This window comes from Carettochelys insculpta, chromosome 11 (genome assembly GCF_033958435.1).
Source record: "Carettochelys insculpta isolate YL-2023 chromosome 11, ASM3395843v1, whole genome shotgun sequence".
Lineage (NCBI taxonomy): Eukaryota > Metazoa > Chordata > Testudines > Carettochelyidae > Carettochelys > Carettochelys insculpta.
In genome coordinates, this window is record NC_134147.1 from 47,445,737 (window position 1) to 47,473,392 (window position 27,656).

Below are 27,656 nucleotides of genomic sequence, written 5' to 3' on the forward strand. Positions count from 1 at the left end.
TATCAGAGCAGTGGCTTTTTCCACTTCAAAATCTTCTAAGTTTTGTGACAAATATTGAGCTTTATTTGCATACAAATCACTTTCTTCCTAGAAAAGGCTATTTTTTTGACACTTTCAAAATGTAGTTTGTTTTTGCAACTTTTATGAATCAGTTCTTTTGTTTTCATTGACAGCCTCAGCCTGATTAGGTTATTCTACTTCTGAAAAGATTGGAGTGACATTAAATTTCCTTTGGTTCCTCTTTGGGAATATATTAAGCATAATTTGTTCCAGAACTTTCTTTTTGTAATTCCCAGAGTTCTCCCCACTTGTAGTAATTTAGCCTGTCCTGCAGTTACAAAAGGATGTGACAAGCAGTATGTAATTAGCAGATTGGTTGCCACTTTTTAAAAATTCATTATTGTCTGTTTTAAATGAATTTTGTTTGCAGATTTATTAACTAAAGGTCCTTTTTGTGCTGTTTGTAGTCTTGTGGCGTATCCCAAGCTTTTCAGTACACTGTTTTGTTTTCTGAAAAAGCAACATCTTGCACTTATGCATTTCCTTTGAAGTTTCTAGCGGCATGGTGAAAATGCCAGGGCAAAGCTGCAACAGCATTTAGGTGAGGTAAGAAACTTTCTAATGCTGACATGACCTCAGAGATATGCAATTGATTCCAATCGGAAGAGGATCATGTGGGGATTTGTGAGGGCGTGATTAGTTAGATTTTGAAAGATACTTCCAGTTCCTATTTTATCGTCATAGAAATCTTCAGTCTGTAATTGAACCAACATTCTTTTTATCCAACTAAGGTCTAATCTTCCTCTTTTCTCCTTCATCTGTGCAGCCATTCTTGGCAGCCTGGAGGCTCTAAATGAGCAATAACTGAGAATAATGCTGATGTTGCGATTAAAATGAGTAAAAGAAGATGTTTTCTGGCTTTTCTAGTTAATTCTGCAGTTAGTTTGTTTCCTCAGTTTATGTATGTCTTGTGATTCCTGTTGTGTATCTGTGACACTGAGCCAGCATGACTGCACCGCTAATTTCTGAATGGCCCAAGAAGGAGTCTGAGACAGTTTCTTAGCCACACTGAGCCCAGGAAAAATTATTCACAAATGGCTTTCCTAGCAGAGGAAACAATTTTCTCACAAAATTCGCTCTGAAATGCAGACCAGTGGGTTCAAAGAGACCCCGTGGAGAGAATGCACTTAATTTCAGGGGCAGCCATGGTTTTGGTCACTTATACAAGGCTGTCTTTTGTAGCAACATGCTTAGCTACTCATTGGCATAGGGCCAGGTCAGTTGGATGACTGAAATCCAGTAATTGAATCCAGAGGAAGCAGAACAAATGACAGTGACGATGCATTCATTTGGAGGGACACCAGATGGCTCAGCTCCTGAAGCCATCATGGGATTACACAGTTTATCACCTTTACAAGGGGCAGCACATCCACCTTTCTCAGCAAGAATGCTCTGAGGGTGACCATGGATGCTACTGAAGTGCTGTGTAGTCATAATTTAAGGAAGAAGCAAAGAGCTGTAGCAATTTGTTTTTAGAAAGATGCTTGCTGGTCAGAATCCATCACTGGTGTTAACATTGTTGAAATCACAATGGGATGAGGTTAGTCCAGTGCCACTCACAGAAATTTGTTGGATGACAGTCATTGAAGTTTTTTTTAATGCTGGTAACAAGCTATTCTATTGAAGTGTTTCTATGTGAAGGTCTCGTAATGACCACAGGAGCATGCTGTTATTAATAGCACTTAGAGATCCAAATCATGGGCTGTTCTGATACGTTTGTCAGTGCCTTCTTCAACAAGACAGAAAGATGGATTTAACTGAAAGGATGTGAACAATCCCAGAACTTCAATTGTGACCTTGTAGGCAGAGTTATGGGTTAAGTTCTTAAGCTGAGCCAGATACATCCCGTGTGAAGTTGCTTCTTCTTCCCCATAGCTCAGATTCCTCCACCTGGACAATGGGGACACTAGTTGGTGGCGCTCAGAGATATCAGGAGGATAAAATCCATTAGCACAAGGTATTTGGATATTGCATTGGTAAGGCTCATATAAGTTCACAGGTACACAGAGAAATATATGTTACTGTGTAAGCAAGAAAGACTAAGTAAGGAGTGCTCAAAGTAATGACTACCAATTTAAAAATGAGGGAAATCAGGCTCAGATGGTTTGGTCATGTAAAGCTGTGATGAGCTGACAACTGCTTGGGTAAGAGGCTCCAACAGGTCAAGTCTGAAGGAAAAAGAACTGAGAGGTTGAAACAAGACAAGTGGTGGGAAGTCCGAAAGGAAGACGTGGTCTCACATTATGGCTATGTCTACACTAGCCCCAAACTTCCAAATGGCCATTCAAATGGCCATTTCAAAGCTTACTAATGAAGCGCTGAATATGCATTTCAGAGCTTCATTAGTAAACTTCGAAATGGCCATTTGCGTGGCCATTTTGAAGTTTGGGGCTAGTGTAGACACGGCCTATATGATGCAAAGCTGAACAGAAATGTTGGGAAGGAGAGTGAGCTTGTAGACTTGGCCTCATTTCATGAGCTTTGCACATGGAAGAAGTGCTTTGACGTCAGAATAATGCATCTCCTCTAAGTTCACAGTTAGAGATACTTCCTGTGCAGGATCAGTCTCTGAAACAGTTCCACTGGACTGCATTCAGACTCCCTGCCCCATTAGTTTACTGCAGTGTCATGCCAGGTGGGCACAGGTTTGCGACTAGCAAGAACCTCATTTTAGAGCTTGGATCATAACAAAGTGTAACAGATGAGTGACTCAAATGAGAGGGAGAAGCAAAGATGCCTGGTACACTTTGGCAATCAACTGATTTTGAATTGATTTTGCTACTTGAAGCTACATAAGGGTCTTCCAGTTTTCTTCTCTTTTTATATTGTGGAGCCAATTTTGATTTCAAAGCTGACTCTGTGCAAGGCAAGGGTCTTCTTTGGTGCATGTTAATAGAAGCCACAAAGCAGAAGGCTGTAATGAGATTGGACAAAATACTCCTAATGTACATCTTTCTGAAGGCCCTGTCTACTGCTGTAGTGATTCTGGGGTTTGACTGTGGTACATAGCCATGGCCCTAACATAAGGTAGGGCAGAGGTACCCTGCTCCAGTGGGAGCTTCAGAGAGCACTTAATTATGGCTGTTGTCCTGACCCTGAAGAGGAGAAGCAGCTGCAACCCCTGTCTACCCCAGCTGGCTGGACTAGTCTCTACAGAGGGTAGTGGGACAGGACCATAGTTTTACCCCCTTCACAGAGATTAGTAGTGATACAAGATCCGTAGGTTCTTATGCGTCCTGGATAAAATTGCTCCTTTTGCAGGGAACCAGCAACACACCCCTTAATGCCACCTCATGCTTTGAAATAAAACCCAGGGGATCTGAAATTAGAATTAAGAGTGGCATAGTGATGCTACTGATTTGCACAGGATGGGATTGAATTCCTGGGGAGCAAGGACTCTCCTTGTGCTTGGTGTCTGCGAGGTGGTGAACCAGGGATGAAGGAAGGAGTCTTCCACCCTCCCCTTCCATTTGTACCTCCCTATAGGGGCTGGGTGTAATCTGGCTGTTACTGTGCAAATCCCCATTAAAATGACAGTGTGATAATAAAAAAGAGCCATCAAAATACATCATGTCAGAAAAGCCTGGCTTAAGGGATCCCCCGGCACACAGTGATATGATAAAACCCCATTAAAGCAGTAATCTGTGCATTAGAAACTCCCATATTATATGAAGAAACTCGCACAGCCTGTTCTCTCAATAACCCGTAAGAACTGGCAGGCAGGCATATGTAATGACATAACAAAGAGCACTGGGTCCGCTGGAGTCCTTGTAGTCTCACTTGATTAACAGACTAGATCTGTGTTGATTTCAGTAGAAGGGGCATTATCATTTCAGTGACTGTGTCTGAGAAAGTTGTGATCCTGTCTTATTTCCGTTCTGCAGCTTGGGAATAAATAAAATGGATAGTCATGCTAAAAGAATGTTTTCAGGTGACATGCATGCAAATAAATTTACTCAGAGGTAACTGCAGTTTGTCTTTGTTACATCTTCTTGTGCCAGAGTATCTGAGGAGTCTAAGAAAAGCATATGAGTTTATGTACTATGCGCCCTGCAATGCCTCGGCACAAGAAGAACTCAGAATTAACAATTAGGTTGGTGTCTGACTAGCTCAAACAGGGATCCTGGCCCCAGTGTCAGTCCCTGGGTGGCTTATGTTCTGTGTAAAAGAAAAAGTGATCTCTGAATTCCAATTTTCCCCTTCACCACACTTTTCAGCAACTTGGATAAATAGTCAATATTATTTTAACATCTGTGTTTGGGGGTTTTATATTACTATGAGGACTGTGTTTAGATGCAGACTGCAAAGCATTAGAAATGTGCTTCTCACTGATCATGTGTTTCCCTGATTCTTAAATGAAACTTCTGTTTAGCACTGTCATGATTGCCTCTGGCAGGTGAATGAAAATGTATTTTTGGGAGCCCAGCACCATGACACATGTGGAGTTAGTTCCTTAAATTTTATGTTAAATTAGGTGTGAAATATATTGTCAAAATAATAAAGGCACAGTTAAGTGGCTTAAATAATTTATTTGATTGGCATGGTAGCATGTTTCTGAAACTTCACTTGAAAACCATGTGGATTCTTCAGCACTTTCCATCTCCCTACTCGGCAGTGAAGTGAAATCTGATTCACTATAGTGTGGAAGTAATTACCTTAATCTTCAGAATAGTGTATTGCTCATTTCCTTGTGATCCTCAAGTACTTCATTAGATTTCATTTATTTTCCATTAAAGCACCCTACCACTATTAATTGGGTAAGGATCGTCTTGTGCATCTTGGTGTGCTTTCTTTAGTCTTTCAGCACCATGGACAGTGGCATTCTGGGTCCTGTGCCGTTTTGAACCTGAAATAAAAGGTATGCATCTTGTTTTTAAAAGATTCTTATAATGCAAAAGGAAGAAATAATGGCTAGAGAAATGACACTGGGCATCTTTGTTTGCATCTTTTCTGGTGGGTCATTTGTTTCAGCAATGTGTCACTGGTTTCAAGCTGTGCTTGTTAGAATAGTCCATTAGCCTGTCTAGTAAATGCTGCGCAAAATTGTGAGTCATTGGACTTTGCGGTCGCAGAAGTTCTGTGGAATCAGTGGAATGGCATCAGCAGACATTTTACTTACTGTGGGTTCACCAGGCACTCATTTTACTTAACAATCTTTAATAGCAGTTGGGTCATTCCCTAAGAGTTCAATGGAATCCTGTCTCTGCTTTCTATTCCCCTGTTATTCTAAACAGGATCATCTCTCATTAGCTATCCATTACCTTCAAAATTACTTTCTTCATCTGAAACTGTGATTATCCAACCTTACTGCATGTCCCTCATGATACTCTGATAATTGAGCTTACATGATATGCCTCAGACTGCTGTTCCAATGGTCTGACACCAAAGGAAAACACAGCTGCTTAGATACGTGCCACAAAAAGTGTCCCCACACTTACTAACTGTTCAGTGTTTTAGGTTACAAACTGGACATCAGAAGGATAGCTACTCATCATGGTGGTTCACATGCCACCCGTCAGAGCCTTAATTGCCGCTTCTTGATAGTTACCACTAGTTCCCTTCAACCGGGAGAGCTAGGTGACCAGCACCAACTGACCCAATTGCAGATCAAGCAGAGCCCCCCCCTCTGAAACCTCAACTCCTGCAAAGACAAAGCAGGAGGGAATAACTGAATTGTCTAATGAAGTACATCCTTTAAAAGTGAAGCAATTAAACTCTCTCTTTTCAAAGCCATCTACTTGTGCAGAATTCCAGGAAGTTGTCCAGGCTTAGCTGAGCTACACAATCTGATCTCTTCATAAGTTCTTCCATCATAGGGTCAGCACAGTGGGGTGAGAGATCAAATGCCACATGCTTGATAGACAACGTATGTTGTGTATATATACTGGTTTGTGGAGCTTTCTCTCAAATACAGTAATGCCTCACCACCAAGCTGAAGCTGCCATCCAATTAAGTTTAATGCCTGAAATCTGATATTCAGTAAAGCTGAAGAAAATAGAATTATTAGAGCCCTAATATTGGATAATTAATTGCTACACTTTCTGAAACTTGAGAGCCAATACAAACATAGAATGGAATAAACCAGTTTTCTTTGTATAGTGATTTTTCCCCCTCATCCTTCCCCACTCCCAAGGAGTGAAACCTGTATTCTGAACCCCTTGCTCCCCGTGATTGGTGTTTCCAGCTGGAGGAGCTGGATAGTGAGCCTAAACACCAGGCTTGAAATGAGTCTCTGGGGTTCCATGAGCTATGCAGCCAGGGCATGGCTGAGAACCTCAATTAAGTGCCGTTTCCCAGGGTGCAGGTCATTTGGTCCAGACACTGAGAGACCTGCTGTGCACAGCTGTGTTGTACCCAGTGGTACTCTTTGTGGTCAAGCGGCCTAGCCAAAATACCCCTCCCACTCTTGGTTCCTGAGGAGTGGTTGGTTTCTACCTTTTACCTGAGAGGTGGCTGCATTTCAATGTCAGCAGGTGTATGTACAGAGAGAGAGAACAGGGGGCCCCACCAGGGTACAGGGCACAAGCTAGTTGTCAGCTGTGTTCTGTCTATGACGTGCTTAGTACTGCTGTAGCGCAAATACCTGCTCGTGAACAACTGTACATCTTGGGTGACTTCAATGCAAGAGTTGGAGCTGATTGGGCCTCATGGCCTTCCTGCTTAGGACACTTCGGTGTGGGAAAAATGAATGACAACGGGCAGCGTCTCCTTGAACCGTGCACGTACCACAATCCGTGCATCACAAACACATTCTTCCAAACGAAGCCCCAGCACAGAGTGTTGTGGAGGCACCCACGCTCGAAGCACTGGCATCAACTAGACATGGTCATCACAAGGCGTAATAACCTCATAAGCGTCCTTCTGACATGCAGCTATCATAGTGCTGACTGTGATACAGATCACTTGCTAGTTTGCTCCAAGCTCAAGCTGAGACCCAATAAGCTGTACTGCTCTAAACCTGCTGGAAGGCCCCGCATTGACGCCAGAAAGACGGCAAACTCGGAGAAAGCTGAAAAGTTCAGAGAGACCCTCCAGGAAAATCTGCGCAGTGGCCTTGGGGGCGCCGATGCAACATCCAAATGGCAACATCTGAGGGATACAGTTTACAACATGGCCTTGCCGGTGTTTGGAAGAAGAGCTAGAAACACAAACGACTGGTTTGAAGCTAACTCCGATGAGATGATTCCAGTCATGGAAAAGAAGCATGCTGCGCTCCTGGAGTATAAACGCTCACCGAGCCAGAGTACCCAGCAAGCACTTAGAGTGTCCAGAAGAACAGTACAGCAGACAGCCAGCTGCTGTGCCAACAACCACTGGCTCCAGCTATGCAGCAGCATCCAGACCTGTGTTGACTTTGGTAATCTCAGAGGAATGTATGAGGGTATGAAGAAGGCATTAGCACCCACCCAGAATAAGATGGCACCTCTGAAATCCAAATCTGGTGAAGTCATCGCTGAGAAAGCCAAACAGATGGAGAGCTGGGTTGAGCACTACTCCAAGCTGTACTCACGTGAGAACGTTGTGGTTGACGCAGCCCTCAGTGCCATCGAGCTCCTACCACTAATGGACGAACTGGATCAGGAACCGACTGTGGATGAACTGAAGAGAGCCATCGACAGCATTGCAGCAGGAAAGGCCCCTGGCCAAGATGGTATACCACCAGAGGTAATCAAGTGTGCCGCAGACACGCTCCTGGAACCCCTACATGAGCTACTGTGCCTGTGCTGGAAAGAGGGTGAGGTTCCACAGGATATGCGCGACGCTAACATTGTAACGGTGTATAAGAACAAAGGAGACAGAAGCAACTGCAACAACTACCGTGGAATCTCCCTCCTAAGTGTCACTGGTAAACTGTTCGCTCGCGTCATCCTTGGCAGACTCCAGAAGATTGCTGAGAGGGTGTACCCCGAATCGCAGTGTGGATTCTGCACACAGAGGTCTACCGTTGACATGGTCTTCTCTCTAAGGCAGCTGCAGGAGAAGTGCAGGGAGCAGAGGAAGCCACTCTACATAGCCTTCATTGACCTGACCAGGGCCTTTGACTTGGTCAGCAGGGATGGTCTGTCCAAACTGCTCCACAAGATAGGCTGTCCTCCACGGTTACTCAAGATGATCCAGTCATTCCACAAAGACATGAGAGGAACCATCCAATATGACGGCGCTTTATCGGATGCTTTTAGAATCAGGAGCGGCGTCACACAAGGATGCGTGCTTGCTCTGACATTGTTCGGGATCTTCTTTGCACTCCTCCTGAAGCATGCCTTTGGATCTTCAACAGAGGGCATCTTGCTGCACACAAGAGCTGATGGGAAACTGTTTAATTTGCAAGGCTGAAAGCTAAGTCTAAGGTGCGGGAAGTCCTCATCAGAAACATGCTGTTCGCAGACGATGCTGCTGTAGTGTCTCACACAGAAGACCAGCTTCAAAAACTGCTGGATCAGTTCTCCAAAGCGTGCAAGGACTTTGGGCTTACCATCAGCCTAAAGAAGACAAACGAACTCCGTCAGGATGTTGCTGAATTCCCGTCAATCAACATTGACAACTATAGGTTAGAGGTCGTCCACGAGTAGAGGTCGTCCACGAGTTCATTTACCTTGGGTCCACCATCACTGACACCCTGTCGTTGGACGCTGAGCTAAATAGAAGGGTCGGAAAAGCGGCCACAACTCTGTCCAGACTCAGCAAGAAAGTGTGGAATAACAACAAGCTGTACACTCACACCAAAATGCGAGTCTACAGAGCCTGCATCCTCAGCACCCTCCTTTATGGCAGCAAGACTTGGACCCTGTATGCCTGCCAGGAAAAGAGGCTGAATGTCTTCCACTTGCGCTGCCTCAGGCGCATCCTTGGAATATCATGGAAGGACAGAGTGACCAACACTGCCGTCCATGAGCAAGCTGGAATGCCAACCATGCACACCCTCCTCAGGCAGCAGCGGCTCCCGCTGGCTTGGCCATGTCCACAGGATGAATGATGGAAGGATTCCAAAAGACATCCTGTATGGTGAGCTAGCCTCTGGCAAAAGACCTCCCGGCTGCCCCCAGTTGCGCTACAAAGATATCTGCAAGAGACACCTCAGAGAGGTAGACATCGAGCGGGACAACTGGGAAGAACTAGCAGGCGACCGCAGCAGATGGAGGCAGGGGTTACACAAGGGCCTTCAGAAGGGCGAGATGAGGATCAGACAGCTAGCAGAGGAGAAGCGAGCGCACAGAAAGCACAATAAGGACTTGCCAGACACCCACCATATCTGCAAGAGATGCAGCAAGGACTGTCATTCTCGTGTGGGTCTTCATAGTCACAGTAGACGCTGTAAATGAAGTCCTCAATTGAAACTTTAAAGGGCGCGATCCATAGTCTATGCAGACTGAAGGATGCCTACTGCTACTACTCTGTCTGTTGAAGCGGCAGTCACTAGGAGTGAATCAAATGCCGCCCGCAGTGACCTGTGTTCAGGTGACTCTCTCCCAGCTGCCCTGCGGTAGCCTTGTTGCTGCCCTCTGCTTTGTGGGTCCTGACCTGCTGCTCCTAGAATGCTCCAGCCCACTGTGCAGTGTGGGAGTCACCAAAAGCAGGGCATCCCCTCCCCCGCCTCCCCTCTGCAAATACCACCTATCACTGTAGCAGTGGGGAGGGGAGTCAGGGCCCAGGATCGGGAGAGGTAGTGGCAGCTGCTGAGGTCTGAGTTTGCTGGTGAGTGCTTTAAAGAGCCAGCGCATGGTCTCCAAGTCCCCAGCGGCCAGCATGTTCTGGTATGCTCTCTCTTGCACTTGCCCATGCATTTTATCTGTGTCGTCTTCTCTTTCACGCTCACCTCCCAGCACGTGCTTGTGTTGTTGTTGTTTCTTGTTACTTCCTCTAGTGCACATGTAGTCTTGTAATGTTATTCTTTCCAAGTGTTTTTTTTTCTACTGGTGGCACACATCCACATGCTATCTCAGCGAACCGAACAAAATTCATCCTGCACACCAATGGAAAAAATGAGAGGGAACATCATCGAGATAACAGTTTTAGCCGTCCTGGGACAAGCCTGCAGCAAATTGCCACCCCATGGAGCAGGGAAAGTATCACGGGACAGTGATGTCTTTCTGAGGCACAGTGCATCTTAAATTATGCCCCCACCACTGATAGGACTGCACCTGACGTGAGTACGTACCCTAACAGAATTGTTCAGTGTGAGCAAGGGTGTGTGTGACAGGCTTTCTGTGATATGGTCCATGAATCCTGAACTCATTTATCTATCATATGAGAGGAAGGAGGGCGTTGTTGGAAATGAGAAGATGATGATGGTATAACTTTTTTAAAATGTCCTGACTTATATTTCCATTTTCATTTGCTGGAATCACGACATTGTGAGTAAGGTGACTTTGATGCCACCTCGTATGATTCAGATCATACAGCTTCTGTATTTAACTCAAAAACATGGTGTTTTCTGAAAAAAAAAAAGTTCTCGTTGATGTTTTGGAGGTGTTGTATTTTTCAGTGGCATTGAGAAGTATTTTAAGCAACTGTATGGGGTTAGAAGATTGGCTATAGTAAATAATAGATTGAACAAGAGTGGTAAAAAAACAGCCATGGAGGTTTAAAGCTTTGTTCTTATCATCACTGTGCACACAGATCTGTCAGATTTATATTGATTTCCTTTTGTTCCACTGCAACTGCTAATTCTCCATTCTACTGCTTAAATCTGGCCCTCTGTATTCATGTAAACACGTACAAAGCCACCTTATCAAGATGGACGATGTTCAGATAATTTGATTTATCTTAATGATTTTTTATGAACACCAACAAGTGGCAGAGCAGCTTAGAAACAGAAACAGACATTGTGTGCAACTGAATAATCTGAAGCTATTTTTCAGTTTCTAGGAGTCATTTCGGTTGGCAGGCCATGGTATCTTTTGCAAGGTTCTCAGGTCTATTTTCCTCCAAATTAATAAGCTTTAAAAATATTGTTTCTAAATAACCTAAATTCAGTTTTTCTTACATGCATTGAAACTCCAGGTACACAATCCATCTCCCCTTAACCAGAGCACACTATAGTCCTGTCTAGATCACTCTCTTTTGTCTAGCAGCCTTTGCAACTCTGCCTCTGTCCATATGGAATGCAATCCACCCCCCAGACAGCATCCCAGCAAAGGTGGGGACCTATGTGGGTGTGAAGAAAGCATAAGTGACTCTCACTTGTTTCTGAATGTATTGTTTTGTTAGCTCTACATTCTCCCAGATTCTTTGAGATGTGGGTTTCCTATTTTTTGGGACATTAATTTTAGAAGAAGTAATGTTTAGAAGCACTGGGCCCTCAGCCACAGTACTCCCACTGAATCCCAGGCTTAAGAGGTTGTATACCTCTAACTCTAGGAAGCTCACTAGATTTCATGCACTCTAAACCACATGACCCAAGATGATTCAAGATAGCACTTGAGGAAAAGAGTAGGGTCTTATCCCCACTCTGTGTTTATTCTCCGAGGTCATGTGTACTGAGAGCTACTTTTATTTCATAGAATCATAGGGCTGGAAGGGACCTCAGCAGGTCATCTCGTCCAGCTCCCTGCTTCAAGCAGGATCAACCTCAGCTAAGTCATCCCAGCCATGACTATGTAAAGCCAGGACTTAAAAACCTCGAGGGATGGAGAATTCCCCGCCTCTCTAGGCAACGCATTTCAGTACTTCACCACCCTCCTGGTAAACAAGTTTTTCCTAATATCCAACCTACTCCTCTCCTTCTGTAACTTCAGACCATTGCTACTTGTTCCACCATCTGTCACCACTGAGAACAGTTTCTCTCCATCCTCTTTAGAGGTCCCCTTCAGGAAGTTGAAGACTGCCATTAAATCACCTCTCAGTCTTCTCTTCTGCAAACTAAACAAGCCCAAATCCCTCAGCCTCTCTTCATAGGTCATGTGCTTCACTCCTTAAGCATATTCATTGCCCTCTGCTGAACCTATTCCAGCACATCCACATCCTTTTAATACCGGCGTGGGGGGCAAAACTGGACAAAATATTCCAGATGTGCCCTCACCAGTGCCAAATAGAGGGGAACAACCACTTCTCTAGATCTTCTGAAAATGCTCTTCCTAATGTACCCTAATATGCCATTAGCCTACTTGGCTACAAGGGCACACTGTTTACTCATATCCAGCATTTCATCCACCATAACCCCATAGGTCCCTTTCTGCTGTACTGCTGCTTAGCCAGTCGGTCCCCAGCCTATTACAATGCTTGAGATTCTCCTGTCCCAAGTGCAGGACTCTACACTTGTCCTTGTTGAACTGCATCAGATTTCTTTTCGCTAAATCCTCCAATTTATCCAGGTCACTCTGGATCCTATCTCTACTCTCCAATTTATCTACCTCTCCCCCTAGCTTAGTGTCATCTGCAAACTTGCTGAGGGTACAATTCAGTCCCTCATCTAGGTCATTAATAAAGATGTTGAACAACACTGGCCCCAGAACCAAGGCTTGGGGCATTCCACTTGAAATTGACCGCCATCTGGATATTGGACCATTGACTACTACCGGTTGGGCCCAACTGTCAATACAGCTTTCTATCCATCTTATAATCCAGGGATCCAATCCATGCTTCCTCGACTTATGGGCAAGAATGTTGTGGGAGACCATATCAAAAGCTTTGCTGAAGTCAAGGTATATCACATCCACTGATTTCCCCATATCCACAGAGCCAGTTACCTCATCATAGAAACTAATCAGATGTGTCAGGCACAACTTGCTCTTGGTGAATCCACGTTGACTACTCTTGATCACTTCCCCTCTTTCAAGTGCTCCAAAATGGATTCCTTGAAGATCCCCTCCATTATTTTCCCAAGAATTGAGGTAAGGCTGACCGGTCTACAGTTCCCTGGATTGTCTTTTCTTTTTTAAAGATGGGCACAACATTTGCCTTTTTCCAATCATCCAGGATCTCTCCCAATCTCCAAAAGTCTTGAAAGATAATAGCCAAAGTCTCAGCAATGACATCTGCCAATTCCCTGAGTACCCTTGGGTGCATTAAATCCAGACCCATGGATTTGTGTATATCTAGTTTTTCTAGGTAGCTCTTAACTCATTCCTTCACCACCGATGGCAGCCCTCCATGTTCCCATACTGTACTGTCTAGCACCACAGTGTGGGAGCTGTCCTTGTCTGTGAAAATTGAGGCAAAAAAAAAAAGCATTGAGTACTTTAGCTTTTCTTACATCCATCGGTCAGTAGGTTACCTCCCTCATCCAGTAATAGCCTCACACCTTCCCTGATAGCCCTCTTATTGTTAACATGCCTGAAGAAACCCTTCTTGTTACCCTCCATATCCCTTGACAGCTGCAGTTGCAATTGTGCATTCGCTTTCTTGATTACTGCCCGGCATTCTCCAGCTATATATTTATACTCCTCTAGTCAACTGTCCACATTTCCACTTCATATATGCGCCCTTCCTGAGTTTAAGCTGACCAAGGATTTCCCTGTTAATCCAAGCTAGTTGCCTACCATATTTTGCATTTTTACTATACACCAGGATTGTTTGTTCCTGTGCCTTCAGTAAGACTTCTTTAAAATACTGCCAGTTCTCTTGAATTCTTTTCCCCTTCATCTTTGTTTCCCAGGGGATCCTGCCCATCAGTTCTCTCAGGGAGTCAAAGTCTGCTCTTTTGAAACCAAGGGTCTGTATTTTACTGCTCACCTTTCTTCCTTTTGTCAGGGTCATGAAATCTACCATCTCATGGTCACTACTAGGTGGCTGCCCACTTCTATTTCTCCTGCTAGTTCTTCCCTGTTTGACAGCAGCAGGTCAAGTTATGCATGGTCCCTGGTCAGTTCCTTCAGCACTTGTACCAACAAGTTAGTGACTTTTAAAACCAACTGGCGTCCTACATCACCACAAAATTAGTCATTCTGCCTCCAGCTAGCCATATTAATAGACCTCATTTTCTCCCCAGCTGGGGCTGAGATGACGAGTGGGAAGTTGAAAGCCTCATGCTCACCAGAGCTCATCCTTGCACATCTATCATCTATTTCCTTCCATTAGAAAGATTTTGTAGCAATACCTGCAGCTAGTATTGGAACAGGTCATGCAATCTGCATGTATGAAATGAAGTCTTAATCCTGCTATTCATACAACAATAAGGAGCTATGAGACGGATGATGAGCAAGGCCTTAATCTCGAAGACAAGAGATTTCTTGCAGAGAAGTCGTTTTGTAAATGGGTGATATACATTCAGCCGCCAGGGATAATCAGAGACAGGAGTGTAAATTAACAAACACTCACTTGTAAGATGTTAACAAAGGCTTATGAAACACATGAAGAACTATCAGTATGTTCCGTCTGTGTAGATACTGGTCTTTCTACTCCTTCAGAATGAAGCTTTTGAAAGCAAGCTCTTAAGGCAATATTAATAGAGATGGTATCAATCAAACACAGCTACAGATATTGTAAAAGGCAAGTACTGTTTCAGTTTCATTTCTAAAAGACCAAAAACATGGGATCTCTTGTTCCTTTTAAACATCAAGTAATTTGTAGAATTAAACTCGCAGTCTGTGGCCATACTTGGTCAAAACTTCGAAATGGCCATGCTAATGCCCAAATCAGAGAATACTAATGAGGCACTGGAATGAATATTCAGCGCCTCATTTGCATGATGGTGGCAGCAGCACTTTGAAAGTGCCGCGCTTCTCTCACGCTGCTCATGTACATGGGGGGTCAGTTTCGAAAGCTGATAGGAATAAGGGGATTTCAAAGTCTGGGGGGTCCTTTCGAGAAGGACCCCCTTGTAGACGAGCCGCACGAGAGACAAATGCGGCACTTTTGAAGTGCCCTGGTCGGCAGCATGCTAATGAGGCACTGAATATTCATTTCAGCACCTCATTAGTATTCTCCAATTTGGCCATTAGCATGGCCATTTCAAAGTTTTGGCTGAGTGTGGCCACAGACTAAGAGTTTAATTCTACAAATTGCTTAGTAGTCCATGGCTTCCTCATTAGAGATACATGTTTCTTACTGTCTGGATGTCACTACCTGTAAAATATTAAATGTTTGACTTTATACAGCTTGGGTTGGAAAACCAAAACACATACCAACACGCAAAGTGTGCTGTATACCACAAATCAATAGGTTGAAATAGAAAAAAGCCAATTCCAAGCTGAGAGTTTGTCAGATCCTGGGCTTTTTACCCTGTTGTTGTTCATCAGAGAAATAGTCTAACCTTTGCACCTTAAAATTATAGCTCACCAAGATCTTTAGAGCAGTGCACACAGAAATGCCTGCACTTCTGCTTGCTTAATGGACAGTTTGTATGTCAAGCGAATCATCTGTGGGTGAATTTTCACTGAGTACTCAGCCAACGGAGGGCCTGATCCAAAACTCGTGGCCCATGACTTCACTAACGTTTGCATAAGCCTCGGATGTGTAGTTCTATGACTTTGGGCTGTAAATTCTAATGTGAAAAAAAAAAAGAATTAAAAGTGTGCCTTGCTCTGATTTTGAGTGCAAACTGCGTGCATGTTTGTAGGGTGAAAATTTCCATCTGTAATTGTCATCATGTAAATGTATCAACAGTAACAGAACGGTGGTAGCTGAGATTAGTTTCCCCTGCCCTGCACCGCAGAAGTTAAGCAGACCGACAGTGGGAGAAAGGGAGGATTAGTAACCCTAGTTCCCAGTCTGAATATGAGGCACTGATGGGTTATGTGATTTGCCCAGGAGCATTCAGGGTGGGGGGAGGGGGCTAAGCTGGCCTTGTCTAAGGATGAGAATAGCATTGCAGAGACCAAAGGTTGCCCTTGGGGGAGCTGACTGAGTTGCCAGGCCCTTGGGCAAGTTGCGGGGGGGGGGTAGTGTGACTCTCCCAGAAAGGGCAAGGGGTCAGGTGCAAGGGCTGGGCTGGGTCAGCCACTCATCAGCGCCACCCTAAGCATGCCACTGCAGGGCCTGGGCAAGGGGGTGAGGGGGATGGAACAGGTAGGGCCAAGCATAGAATGGGCAGGGCCAAGAGCAGGCAGCTCTCAGCTCCGCCCAGACCACAACACTGCTGCCCACCCCCACAGCCACATGCAGGCAGAGCAGTGAACCTGGGACATTTCAAAGGGGCCCAGAGCTCTGGCTGCTGCCCCTACAAACACCAGGCCTGGGGGCAACTTCCCCCTTTCTCTCTCTCTCTCTCTCCCCCATCGGCAGACCTATCCCTCTCTCCCCTGTCTGTGGGCCTGGTTACCCTTGTTGTTGGAAGGCAGGGTTCTGCCCTGTCAAGGGCAGAACGGACAATAGCTGGCTTACACAGAAGGCTGCTGCTGTCTTAGGTGGGGTTTTAAATACAAACAATGTAATTAATAAGTGCCAGCGTTTGGCATCTTAGAATCATGCAGGGAATCCATCTAGCAGAGCTGGGCACTGCATCCAGAGCTCGCGAGTTCCAGTCCAGGCTCTTAGCTGTGCTTTGTATGGCTTTCCTAGCTTAGAGTCAATTGATCAACATGTGGCATTCAAAAGCCTGTAAAAGAAAGTTATGTGAGTATTGGACATTGTCTGGCAAGAGCTCGCTTGGAAGGAAATGTTTCTCTGTGACATTAGTTTGTGAATACCAGAGCTGCCTCACCACTGCTGTACTCCAGCTCTCCATGGCAATCTGTAGAGTAATAAAAGGTATGTGTTTATATTTCTGGAAAGTTTAGCCATTCCCGTTTGATTTAATAAATCAGTACAAGTACATCTAATATAGGTGCACATGTGCAGAAATAAGAAATGGCCTTTTAGAGACCTCTACTGGATTTATACACCATATAGTTGTAAGCTATAATAAAGAATAACAAGCTGTCTTACTCCTTAGAACAAAGAACTTAGCTTATTAAATTGCATGTATTCTACTTTAGCGGCATGGCCTGACTCCTAAGAATGTGAAGGAAATATGTAGCTGCACACATCAAAGCTTATAAGTACAAAATTCCTTATTCAGTGGCAATTTACAATGAATAAGGAAATCATGAAATTACCGCGTACAGTGCTTAGAAAAAGGAAATTTGAAAGCTCAGACGTGTTCTACAGCAGACTGATGACTACAAAGATGTAAATGGTGTCTTGTTACATTTCTGTGAGGTGTAACACACCTTTCTCCCTTTCTGTGAAGTTGCCGTGTCTAGTGAATTTAAAATAATCCACATTCTTTCATAGAGGGAAGCATGAATGAATTTTCCAGATTTAAAATATACCCGATGAATATGCTTAGAAATTATGATAGCTGAAGGCTGCTTTTGGCTTACATGATCCAAAATGATCAAGTGCACTTTATAGTCCCACTATATCTGGGAAATAATTACTTCACCCATCATTGAATGACTCTGGGTGAAGTCACGTCAGCTCTTCCATAGCAGATGACAATTCTGTGCAATGGGTTATGACAGGAAGTGAGGAATTCGTTATCTAACTGTAAACCGGAGGGAAATTTGAGGTAAATGGATTATTTGCACAGATAAGAGTTTGACCAAGAGATTATCTTTAATGGTCTTACTCTGATGTAAAGTTGTGTGATTTATTTAATAGCAAAATATACTAATGAATTCATTTTGGCATTTGCTTTTTTATATATGCATACTGCAGTTTTGTCCTAACTACAGTCCCACGTTTGTTTAACTCCAATTCACAACGTCTGTCATTTGTCTTGGTAGTTAGCACAGAATTATCTTTTAAATGATGGTCCATTAATTATTTATCACATATATTCCCCAAACTGGGGTTAAAATATAGTTTAACTTGTAAATCAGTCTTAGCAATTTAAGGTGGGAAGTGGAAGTGCATACAGTGTTCCTTAATGGAATATTGTGCTTTATATTATTATATTAATTTTTATTCTAGTAGCACCTAGGTGTCACAGCTGTGTTCAGGGCCTCATTGAACAAATACATAAATAGGACTGTTGGAATCTGTGAGTTTTCAGAAGTTGTTCTGTCATTAAGGAGGACAAAAAATGTAAATCTCAAGTAATTCCATGAATCTTCAAACCAAGGAAAAAATCAATCAAACTAGTGGTTTTTTTTCAATCATTACTGAAAGTTTTGCTTTTTAATTTAACTTTTTGACCCTATATTTACTAAAATTTAAAAATAAATAGTTCTTTTGATTCAAAACCCCAAGGCTATGTCTACACTAGCGTCCCCCTGCTTTCGAAAGGGGGATGATAATGAGACACTTTGGAATATGCTAATGAGGGACTACCATGAATATGCAGTGCCTCATTAGCATAATGCTGACCGCGGCAATTCGAAAGTGCTGCTTTCGAATCACGTGCTACCTTTGTAGATGGGGGCCCTTTGAAAGGACCCCCCCCAGACTTCAAAAGCCCCTTATTCCTAAAACCAAATTTGAAGAGGGGGCTTTCAAAGTCAGGGGGGTCCTTCCGAAAGGCCCTCATCTACATGGGCGGTGCACAATTCGAAAGCGGCACTTTTGAATTACTGCGGCCAGTATTATGCTAATGAGGTGCTGTATATTCATGGAAGCACCTCATTAGCATCTTCTGAAATGTCTCATTAGCATCCCCCTTTCGAAAGGTGGGGGCTAGTGTAGGCATAGCCCAAGAGTTTTATATTTAAACCCTCCAAGCGTTACTATCAGTTTCAAACCTTGTTCAGGAAGAAGCCTTGAGCCAGGAGGTTCCCTGAAACCGAGCCTGTTTTCTAAACAGTTTTGCTTTTGGCAAGTCAGTATTTTTTTTAGCGAAAAAGCAGTTCAACGAAAACATCCCAGTCAGCTTTAATAACGAGAGCCAGTCTCTGCTGCAAGCAGGTAATACCAATCTAAGTAGGCACAACTGGTAACAAATGGGTGGGGAAGGGGAGATACGGAGCAATGAAATGTCTTGCCTAAAAGAAGAGCCAGTCAGTGGCAGAGCAGAGAACGGAATACAGGTCTCTTCCATCTCAGTCCAGGGTGACCATCCATTACATCCAGCTCTGCTTGTGCTTCATGTTATCAAAACACAAACTGGCCTGAGTGAGCACAGTGCAGCAGTGGGGCCAGGAACGCCATGGTAGGTGGGTATAAGAAGCAACAGCAGACAATGCCTTCCCCAGGTCTTAATGCTGCACCATTCCCTATTCTGGCTGTTCCTGAAGGCTCCCACAGCAGCTTTTGCAGTTTGCAGACTTGTGACTCTTCCTCCCGAAAGTGGATCTGTTAACTTAAAAGTGAAAAGGCTTCCAGCTTGTCAGACTTATTGGCATAACAAGAGCCTTTAGTGGGCAGGGTGCCCCACTGCTGCAAGGAAGGGGTTAAGGCAGGCTGGAGGGAGCCTGTGCAAAACTCCCAGCCAATGAGAGAAGAGCTCCTGGTGGGGGGCAGCCAATCAGAGGGCAGTATGCTGGAGCAGCCCTACATATAAGGACCTGCTCCAGCACAGCTGGGTCAGTTAGACTCTGGCCAGGGAAGGTTGAGGAACAGTTTCCAGTAAGACCGAGTACCTTAGTAGAGCAGTACTGAGAGCTAGGAGAGGCTAGAGAGAGGCTCCAGCCTGACACCTGCCAGGCTGCTGGCCCCAGTCGAGAGGCCCAGAAGGTGCAAGAAGTCACAGAGGAAGTGGCCCAGGGAGTAAGGCAATGAAGAGGAGGCAGGAAGACTTCCCCCTCCTTACTCTCCCCGAATGTCATTTGCTACTTTTAGGTTCAGGGATTTGGCTGGAATGGGTGAGCAGAGAGAAGAGGGAGACAGTGGGTTGTGGGCAGGCTCTGGGCAGAGCAGGGGTGGAACATGGGTGTGGCAGCTTCACCCACTGCCCATGAGGGATACCATGTTATTTCCTCATTGTAGAAACTGTGGTTAATGCAGCAATTTATTCCTTGTCAAAAGCTAGCTGGAGATCAAACAGCTGATCTGGGAAGCAAGCTGGTGTGCGAGAGAGAAACTGGCAAACACTCTAACGCAAAATAAAGCAAACTGTTTAATATAAGCAGAAGTTTTGCTAGAGGTATGTGAAGGGAAATTCTTCACTGAAGAATGGTTCATTGACCTGTGATAACAAAGCATGCTGCCCAGGCAGGATAATTATCTGTTTAAGTATCAGCTGTCCCAAGGGCAAAGGCTTTCCTACTTTCCTTTTGAAAAATGAATTCTGATTAAACAAATATCCTTTCTCCTGTTTTACTGTTGACATGAATTTCCTTTTTGTGAGTAAAATTAATTAGTTTTTCTGTTCTTTTATTCCTGGTATGGAAATCAGGTCTGCACAGCAAGTTTCCAACTTTCCCCTTGAGCTCTAAGTTCAACCAATGGCATCCTGTCTGAACGTGCCTTGTACGGTATGCTTGGATGACTAGCAGACAAATTATTGGAGGTTTATTACAGCCTTTAGCTATGTTAGCTTGAGCTGGTGATATAGCATCTGAGAACCAAAAGCCTCAAAACCAGACAATATTCCAATATTTTGTTTTCTAATTTCAGCTAGCTGAATGTACATCAATAAGTATTTCTTCTTTTTCAAAATATGCTAATGTAATGTGTTACAGCAACAAAATTAGTCAATGCTTCTGCTGTTCTGTCACACAACAGGTTTTCAACAGCGCTTAGCACCCACAGCTGACACCAGATTTCTCTTGTGCTCTTGAGAACAATGGGAGTCTCTAGGAGTGGAGTTCTTTTGAAAAAGCCAGTTCCAGTTAGTCAAAGATCTGCTCCATCATCATTCTGATTCTGCAAGTGATCAAAACAGAACTGCCAGGAAACTTCCGCTTTCTCAAAGCAGACTTGCAAATGTTTGTCCCTTTGATAAGCTCTGTGAATGATTCATGTCCTTGTTTACCTAAGCAAACAGCCCTTTGCTCTTATCTGAAATGAGAAATCACTAATATTGCCTGGTCCTTTAGAAACTCAGCCTGGCTTAAGCTTTGTCTGAGCTTCTTAACTTCAGCCTATCTGCTGGTTACGGCTGGAGCAACACAGTACATTTTGATTCAGCGATTACCCGTGTAACCCATAGATCTGGGGGTTAAATAATGGAAAAAGCAATGGGATGGATACACAGTTGCTTCAGGACTCCGTGAGTCTACAGACTGGCTAGGGGTGGATGACATCATTCTGCTGATAGGCCAGAATCATCCAGAAATTGGGTGGTGAGCCCTCAGTGTGCTCATCAGCCCTTTGAAGCTACTTATCCGGTGATTTCCATTGTGAGCAAGCAGCCTGGTGTCATTTCCTGAGAGTGCAGCCAATGGGAGCTCAAAGGAAGGGAGAGGAGTTTATAAATAGAAGGAGAGGGAGCCAGACTGGAGGACTCAGCTGCACAGCAGCACAAGGAGGGTTAGTTATAAAGTCTGTGTGCCTGGGATTTTGCCAAGTTGTTGAATCTAGACTAGAGGCTCCTGCACTCCGCTGGAGAAGGAGAGGAACAGCATTGCTGCAGGCTGTGCAAATGTCAGCCTGACATTTCAGAGACTCAAAAGGGATTTGATGGAGACTGTTGGACAATGGCTTGTTTCCTAGACTTCAAGGAGTTTGCATGGTCTCCAGCGGGTCTAGTCACTGTTCCACATACTTGAAAACGATAATCCTTCCCTGCAATGTTTGTACGTTTGTCGCACATACTTTTACTTGCGTTTAAATTGGAGTTGATAAGTTCTACAACTTGTGGGGCTCCTCCTGAAGGTGATGGTGTGTGTGTAATATAGGAAACCTAAGTCCTGAAAAGCCTAAACTCTTTCTTTGCTTGAAGCATAGAAAGGGGGAACAGCTACTATCTTGATGTTAGTATGTTCCTTTTCTGAAACCCATTACATTTGCAGGACTAAAATTGCAGTAAGCAATACTACTGTATTACAGTCTCATGTAGCCTAATTTTCTCAAAACCATTCTTACAGTGCTAAACAGATAATTTGTTAACTTCCCATACCATATGTTCATCAGAGTTTGTATGGAGTTATAGTTGCTGTAGTTATACTAGTTTGAATCAGGAACAACTCCCAGGAAATCCACAGAGAGAAACTGGTGTAGAACTAGCTGAGTTTCAAGCCTTAAGTGTTCACTACATTGACCAGCCTGATTGTATTCACACTAACAAACGGTTATGCCTTTGAAGTAAATGGTTGCAGCACCCCATATTAGGAATTATCATACTGTTTAGACTATATTTAGTGTAGGATAGACTGAGTAATTCTGTTCTGAGCAAGACATATGTGAATTGTCTCAGTATTCTTCCATTATTTACTTGATGGCGCATTTCACTTGCTTACAAAGTGTTTTGAGAGGAGGTAGAATAACTAAAAATATGTTTGTAGCATTCTGGACCTGAGGTTTAAACTGCAACAGCTCTAATCAACTAACTATACTCACACAAATACCTAATGTTAACAATAGACGAGCATTTCTTGTGCTTTGCAATGGCAATATTGCTGAAGTAATTATCATAGTATTATGTACATAGTTCCAGATTTTTAAACTGGGGTGCCTAATAATGGGGGCTTTACACCCAAGAGTTTGAAATGTGGCCAGCAGTTTAGGTGCCCTGTTTGAAAGGCCATTTTGCTTGAACACCCACTTTCTGAAAATCAGGCTCCTTTAAGCTGTCTTGGGTTGGATGCCCCAGACCACTAATCACATTCCCTCCATTTTGTGGGCACTTAAAGAAATGCAGCCTGATTTTCAGAAGTGCTATGAGCCAGCTGTAACCAAGGGACCTCTTGGTACCATCTGGCAGAAGGCACAGGGAGTTCATGGTGACTTATAGAGATCCCGTAGGTCAGATATCTGCATGATGGCTCACCAAAGGGTGGCATGTGAGGTCTCTGCTGAGAACCAGTAGCTCTGTGGTCTTGATAATCATACCAAAATGCATGCACAGGTCATATTTAAGGAGTTGTGGCCACACTGAAAATTGTGTTCTTAAGATCTTATTGTTCTGGCAGTTCACAAGAAGGTGGCATACACTGGAACTGCCCCTTTCACACAGTTGGAAACAAATGCCTGAATCCGAATCAGGGCATTTTTGTACCACATATTTGTATGCCTCGCAATATGTGCCTATTACATACAGGGTCAGGTGTGAATAAAAGTGTGTGAAATCTGCAATAGAGCAAACCAGGAAATAATACTAGTGACAAAGCTCCTCCGGTAGCTTGGTGGGTCCCACACTTTTTGGCTGAATATTTGCCTCAGGCTCAGCAGCAGCCCTCAGTTTAGACACCATCTAACTGTTCGGTGACACAGGGAAAAGAGAGGAGACCAAATTCAATAGTCTCTACTGCCTTTTTAAGTGATTTGGGCAAGACAACCCCCTCCATCAGTATCAGTCCTTCTCCTGTACTGGATAGGGGATGGGAGAATGGGGAAGAGTCCAGGCCTACCCCTCTACTCTAGGCTCCATCCTAGGGACACTGTGAGAGCAGCTACCTGCAATATCTTAAGTCTCAGCTGTTTGACAGCAATGATTCCCTCAGCCACTTTCCTACAGCTGTTCCCAGCTCCCTTCTTATCACAGGTTCTTCCCTCTGGCACCCGCTTGTGCTCCTCCACAGCTCTTCTCCTCACATACCCTGAGCCAACAGAAGAGGAGCCTTTTTACAACCAGTGTCAGCTGATACTTCTTTGACTCCAGATGTTCTGATGAGCATGAGGCTCCCTTGAGTCTGCAAGCTTTCCTAACTGGCTCCAGGTGTTTCAATTGGCCTGATTCATTCTAGCAGCTTCCTGCTGTTTCTGGATTAGCCCTTCCTAGTTTACTCTGGGAATAGGGGCCTATTCAATCTAGGCCAAGTATATTCCCATCTCTCATTGTTCTGTTTCTGACTAGAGACTAAAGATTTTTCTGGTATATCTAGGGGTGCAAAGACACTGGAGTGCTACATAAAAATGGCCCTACTGGGTCAGACCAAAATTCCATCTAGCAATCTCTGTGCCTCTCCAGAAAAGGAGCCCAGCACATGTTCTCCCTGCATTCCCTTGAAGAGGAAGTATCTTTCTCTCTCTCCTTTTCCAAAGGCATCATGGGAGTTGTATCCAGGATCTTCCCAAATGGAACACATCCAGTTCAGATCACAGGCCCCTCCAATAAAGGATACCTACTACAGCACGTGACTCTGAGTGCCCTTTTCTGAAGCCATTGAAATATCCATTTAGGGGTCTAGATTTTTGCACCAGCATTTTCACACCTGGGCACCTAATAAAATGTGTGAGGAAATTAGGGGTGAATTCTGAAGCAGCCACAATATGATTCAATATGATTGCTATGTTTTTGCCATAAAACCCTTTCCTTTCCTTTCTTTTTTAGGAGTGATCCTCAAATCAAGGTGAGTTTACCAATACAGGTGAAATCTTCAAGGGTGGAGCAGGAGAAATAGTGGAACCTCTCGTTGTGGTCGGGGTCTGGACTAGCTGGATTTGCACTTTTGCCTTAACTACTTCCATCTCAGATGTCCTCGTTTGCCCACTCCGGCCTGTGGAGCGTTTCCGCGATCTGCGTCCTGAGGAAGTGGCTGATTTATTTCAAACAACACAAATGGTTGGAAATGTGGTGGAGAAACATTTCTGTGGCACTTCACTCACCATTTCCATTCAGGTTGGTAAATTAATTGGATCCAGCATCTTTGTTTCCTTTCTGTATTTTTCAGCAACCTTTTTACCCTATTCCACCACCTGCTGACAGGAAGATGCTCAAACCACAGGAGCAATGAATATTCACCAAATATAAGGAAGTGCAATTTTGCTTTACTTGGCATATCATAACCTCTGGCATTCTCAGCTGAAGGAGGTTAACAGCCAAATACTGTGTCTAGGTTCAACAAAGAGTCTGGCTAATTAACGATTGCTAAAATGGTGTCTTCCCAGCAAACTCCATCGGGTGTAGTGCTTACTATAGTGAGAAGTTCCGCTGTTTTCTCCCAATAGAAGGTGATTGCAGAGCACAACTCTTAACAAAGATATTCACAGCCCAGGATTCAAGGAGTAAATGCCAGAATTTCTCCCCACTGGTGCCTTGCCCAGGAGTCAGCTAGGTGTGTTATGTAGGTTCGTTACCTGAAGTACTCTCTGAGGCAACATACTGAGCTAAGTTGACTCAGTGGCCTTATACAAAATAACAAATCCTTTTGTGTAAACCAAATCTGGAGGTTAAAGCCATTTTTGGCACCAAGGATTTAAATAAACAGGCTGCCAATTAAAGTGGTGCTTACAGTTTTGTATTTTACATCCATGAGTAGCAGAAATGCTATTGCTAGCAATTAAAAACTGGGATTTGAGATCATGAAAAATGACAACTCTACTGTATAAATTTCTTTTTCCCGTATTATTTCCCTCTTAATCACACCCTGAAACGTAGAAGCATCTAGTCCCACAGGCGTTGTGCTGAATGGGGCCCAGGAGAATCCTATAAATTAACACACAATGAAATTGGATTTGAATTATTAATAGATAATATTTCTGAATCCCCAGGAGAGCCTTGTTAGTGCCACTTATCTGAGTCTTCTATTTTTTTGCTTACAGGATGGTCCTGAAGCTGGGCAAACTGTGAAGGTGAGTGCGTATGCTCATTACACAGGATGCTAATTAACAAGAGACAATTATGAGAACTAATAAAAGATCAAAGCTAGTCATCTGCAGAACATTGCTGTATCATTCTGTTATCCTTGAGGTTAGAGAAATTCTGGGGCTATTATGCTTGTCAATACTCTGATGGAATTTGCATGGAACTATGTTTACATTTCACTTTTTTTCTAGGCAGAAGTTTTCAGCTGTGAAAATACTTCTTATAGACAGGCTCTGAGATGATAATTAGCTCTACCTTGTTTATTTCACATTCATGGAAAGCTAACAGAGGGAAAGCAATTTTGGGTGTTGTTTATGCAGTGAAAATATTGCCTTTTTCTCCATAAGTTCTTTGCCTTTCCTATTTATTTCTGAGTTGTGGCTGGCAAAAGGAACAGAAAACTGAACTACATTAGTAAAACGTACTTCTTTTTATCCACCTTTCTCGCTCAACGTTCTCATCACTTTCTTGTTAGCAAAGTTCACATCTAAAGGAGCCAGTGAAGCTTAAAAGCCATTTTTTAGCCATGCTAGTGCAAATGAAAAAAAACTATTATAGTCTCCATTTGAGTAATAAAGGAGATAAAATCCAAGATGGCTCTCTGGACTGTTTGACTCCCCCCATCATGCAAATGCAAACACAGATGTAGTTAGATTATATGCCTGAGCAGGAGATAAAGGCTATTTTTTATACTTGCAATCAATGGAAAGTCAAAATATGGTTATAGTTTAGCACATTGTAAAATCAGATTAGACATCTCAAAGAAGCTGTTCAGGTTAAGATGGCTCCAACAACCAAATTATGGCAAACAGAAACAATTCAAATTTTCTGTGTTGACCTTACCATTGTTATTGCTTTTATTGCTTTCTGTGACTATCAAACAGAGTAGAGATGTGTGTGGGGGTGGGAAATCAGAAAATCCCCAGACTGCTGAGAAGCTTATGGGATGCGTAGCACTGCAACACAATTTACTGCCATTCGGCAGCATAACAGATTTTGTAGCTCCTCTGCTAGGCTTCTGGCTTGCCCTGGGAACAGGATGTTGATGGGTGAAAATGATAATGTTCAATCTAGTTTTCTTTAAAAAATGAAGGTTTTGACATTAAAATCCAACATGAATTTGGAAGCAAGGCACAATATTTTTCTCTGTTGCCAAGAACATATTAAGTTTTCAAGGAAAGGTTCCCAGGAAACTATTATTTTCAAAAGTGAGAAAAACATAAGTGCTAATGATCAAAATTAGAGGTGAGAAATATTCATACTTTCCTTGATTGAGGTGAATGACTAATGTATGTGTAGGCTTTTAAGATGCAAGCAAAAATCCTAATTTTCTCTTTGTACAAAGCATACTGTGCATGTGTTTAGCCAACGAACTGTGAAGACATGAAGGCACATGATATGCCCCTGTCTCACATATCTATCAAGTTTGATCAGATGGTAATGGCACACTGCTAAGCTTCTGGACTCAGAAAGAGCATGTGTTTTCAGAAATAGGAAGGTAGCAGGTTGGATTTTTCTACTTTTCTGCATCATTGGACAAAGCTATAGTATATTGTCATTGTTTTGATGATGTGTCTCACCAGAAAATGCAAAACAATGATTGTGTTCAGAGAATTAGGTGCTTTCAGAGCCTGCCTCAGATTACTGTGATCTGAATCTTCTTCAAGGGAAACAGTGAAGTGGGGAATGGCTAATTTAATAGCCGCGTTCCTCCCAGGTGGCTGGGGTTCATGAAGTCTGAAGCCACTTACTTGATACATAAATAATGTACGCATCTGAAATCAGATATGTAGCATGTTGGTTATTTATATATGAGAAAGGCGCCGTTGTATATTCCCAAACAGGAAATGTTATTAACTCACCTCGAGGGCATCACGTTCGTTCTGTGGAAGCGACTGCATTTCACTTTTAATTAGGGCCTGTGGACCACAGCATATATTCAGTGTTATCCTCCCACTACAGCACATCTCCCACTGAGATCCGCAAGGCTGTGTCTGTGCTGCAGAGTCAGCTTGGGTCTCAGCAGCTAGATGAGCCACGCTGCTTCCACAGTGGAACCTCACTGAACATGTTTACTGCTGCGCTCCTCCATGTGTGTCTAGGATGCATGGGC

At 43.6% G+C, this 27,656-nt stretch overlaps 1 protein-coding gene across 12 annotated transcripts in view; it reads left to right on the forward strand.

Annotated features, from left to right (window-relative positions):
• FHIT (fragile histidine triad diadenosine triphosphatase) overlaps positions 1 to 27,656 on the forward strand; it is a 1,117,930-nt gene that overhangs the window by 861,813 nt on the left and 228,461 nt on the right. For 8 of the 12 annotated variants that reach the window (XM_075005823.1, XM_075005820.1, XM_075005819.1 and 5 more), the window contains 2 exons: positions 24,432 to 24,577; positions 25,501 to 25,530. In XM_075005823.1, coding sequence (XP_074861924.1) covers positions 24,432 to 24,577; positions 25,501 to 25,530 — 176 coding nt within the window. Of the gene's footprint in view, positions 1 to 24,289; positions 24,578 to 25,500; positions 25,531 to 27,656 lie in introns of all 12 variants that reach the window. The other 4 variants (XM_075005828.1, XM_075005831.1, XM_075005830.1 and 1 more) reach the window with 1 other exon arrangement.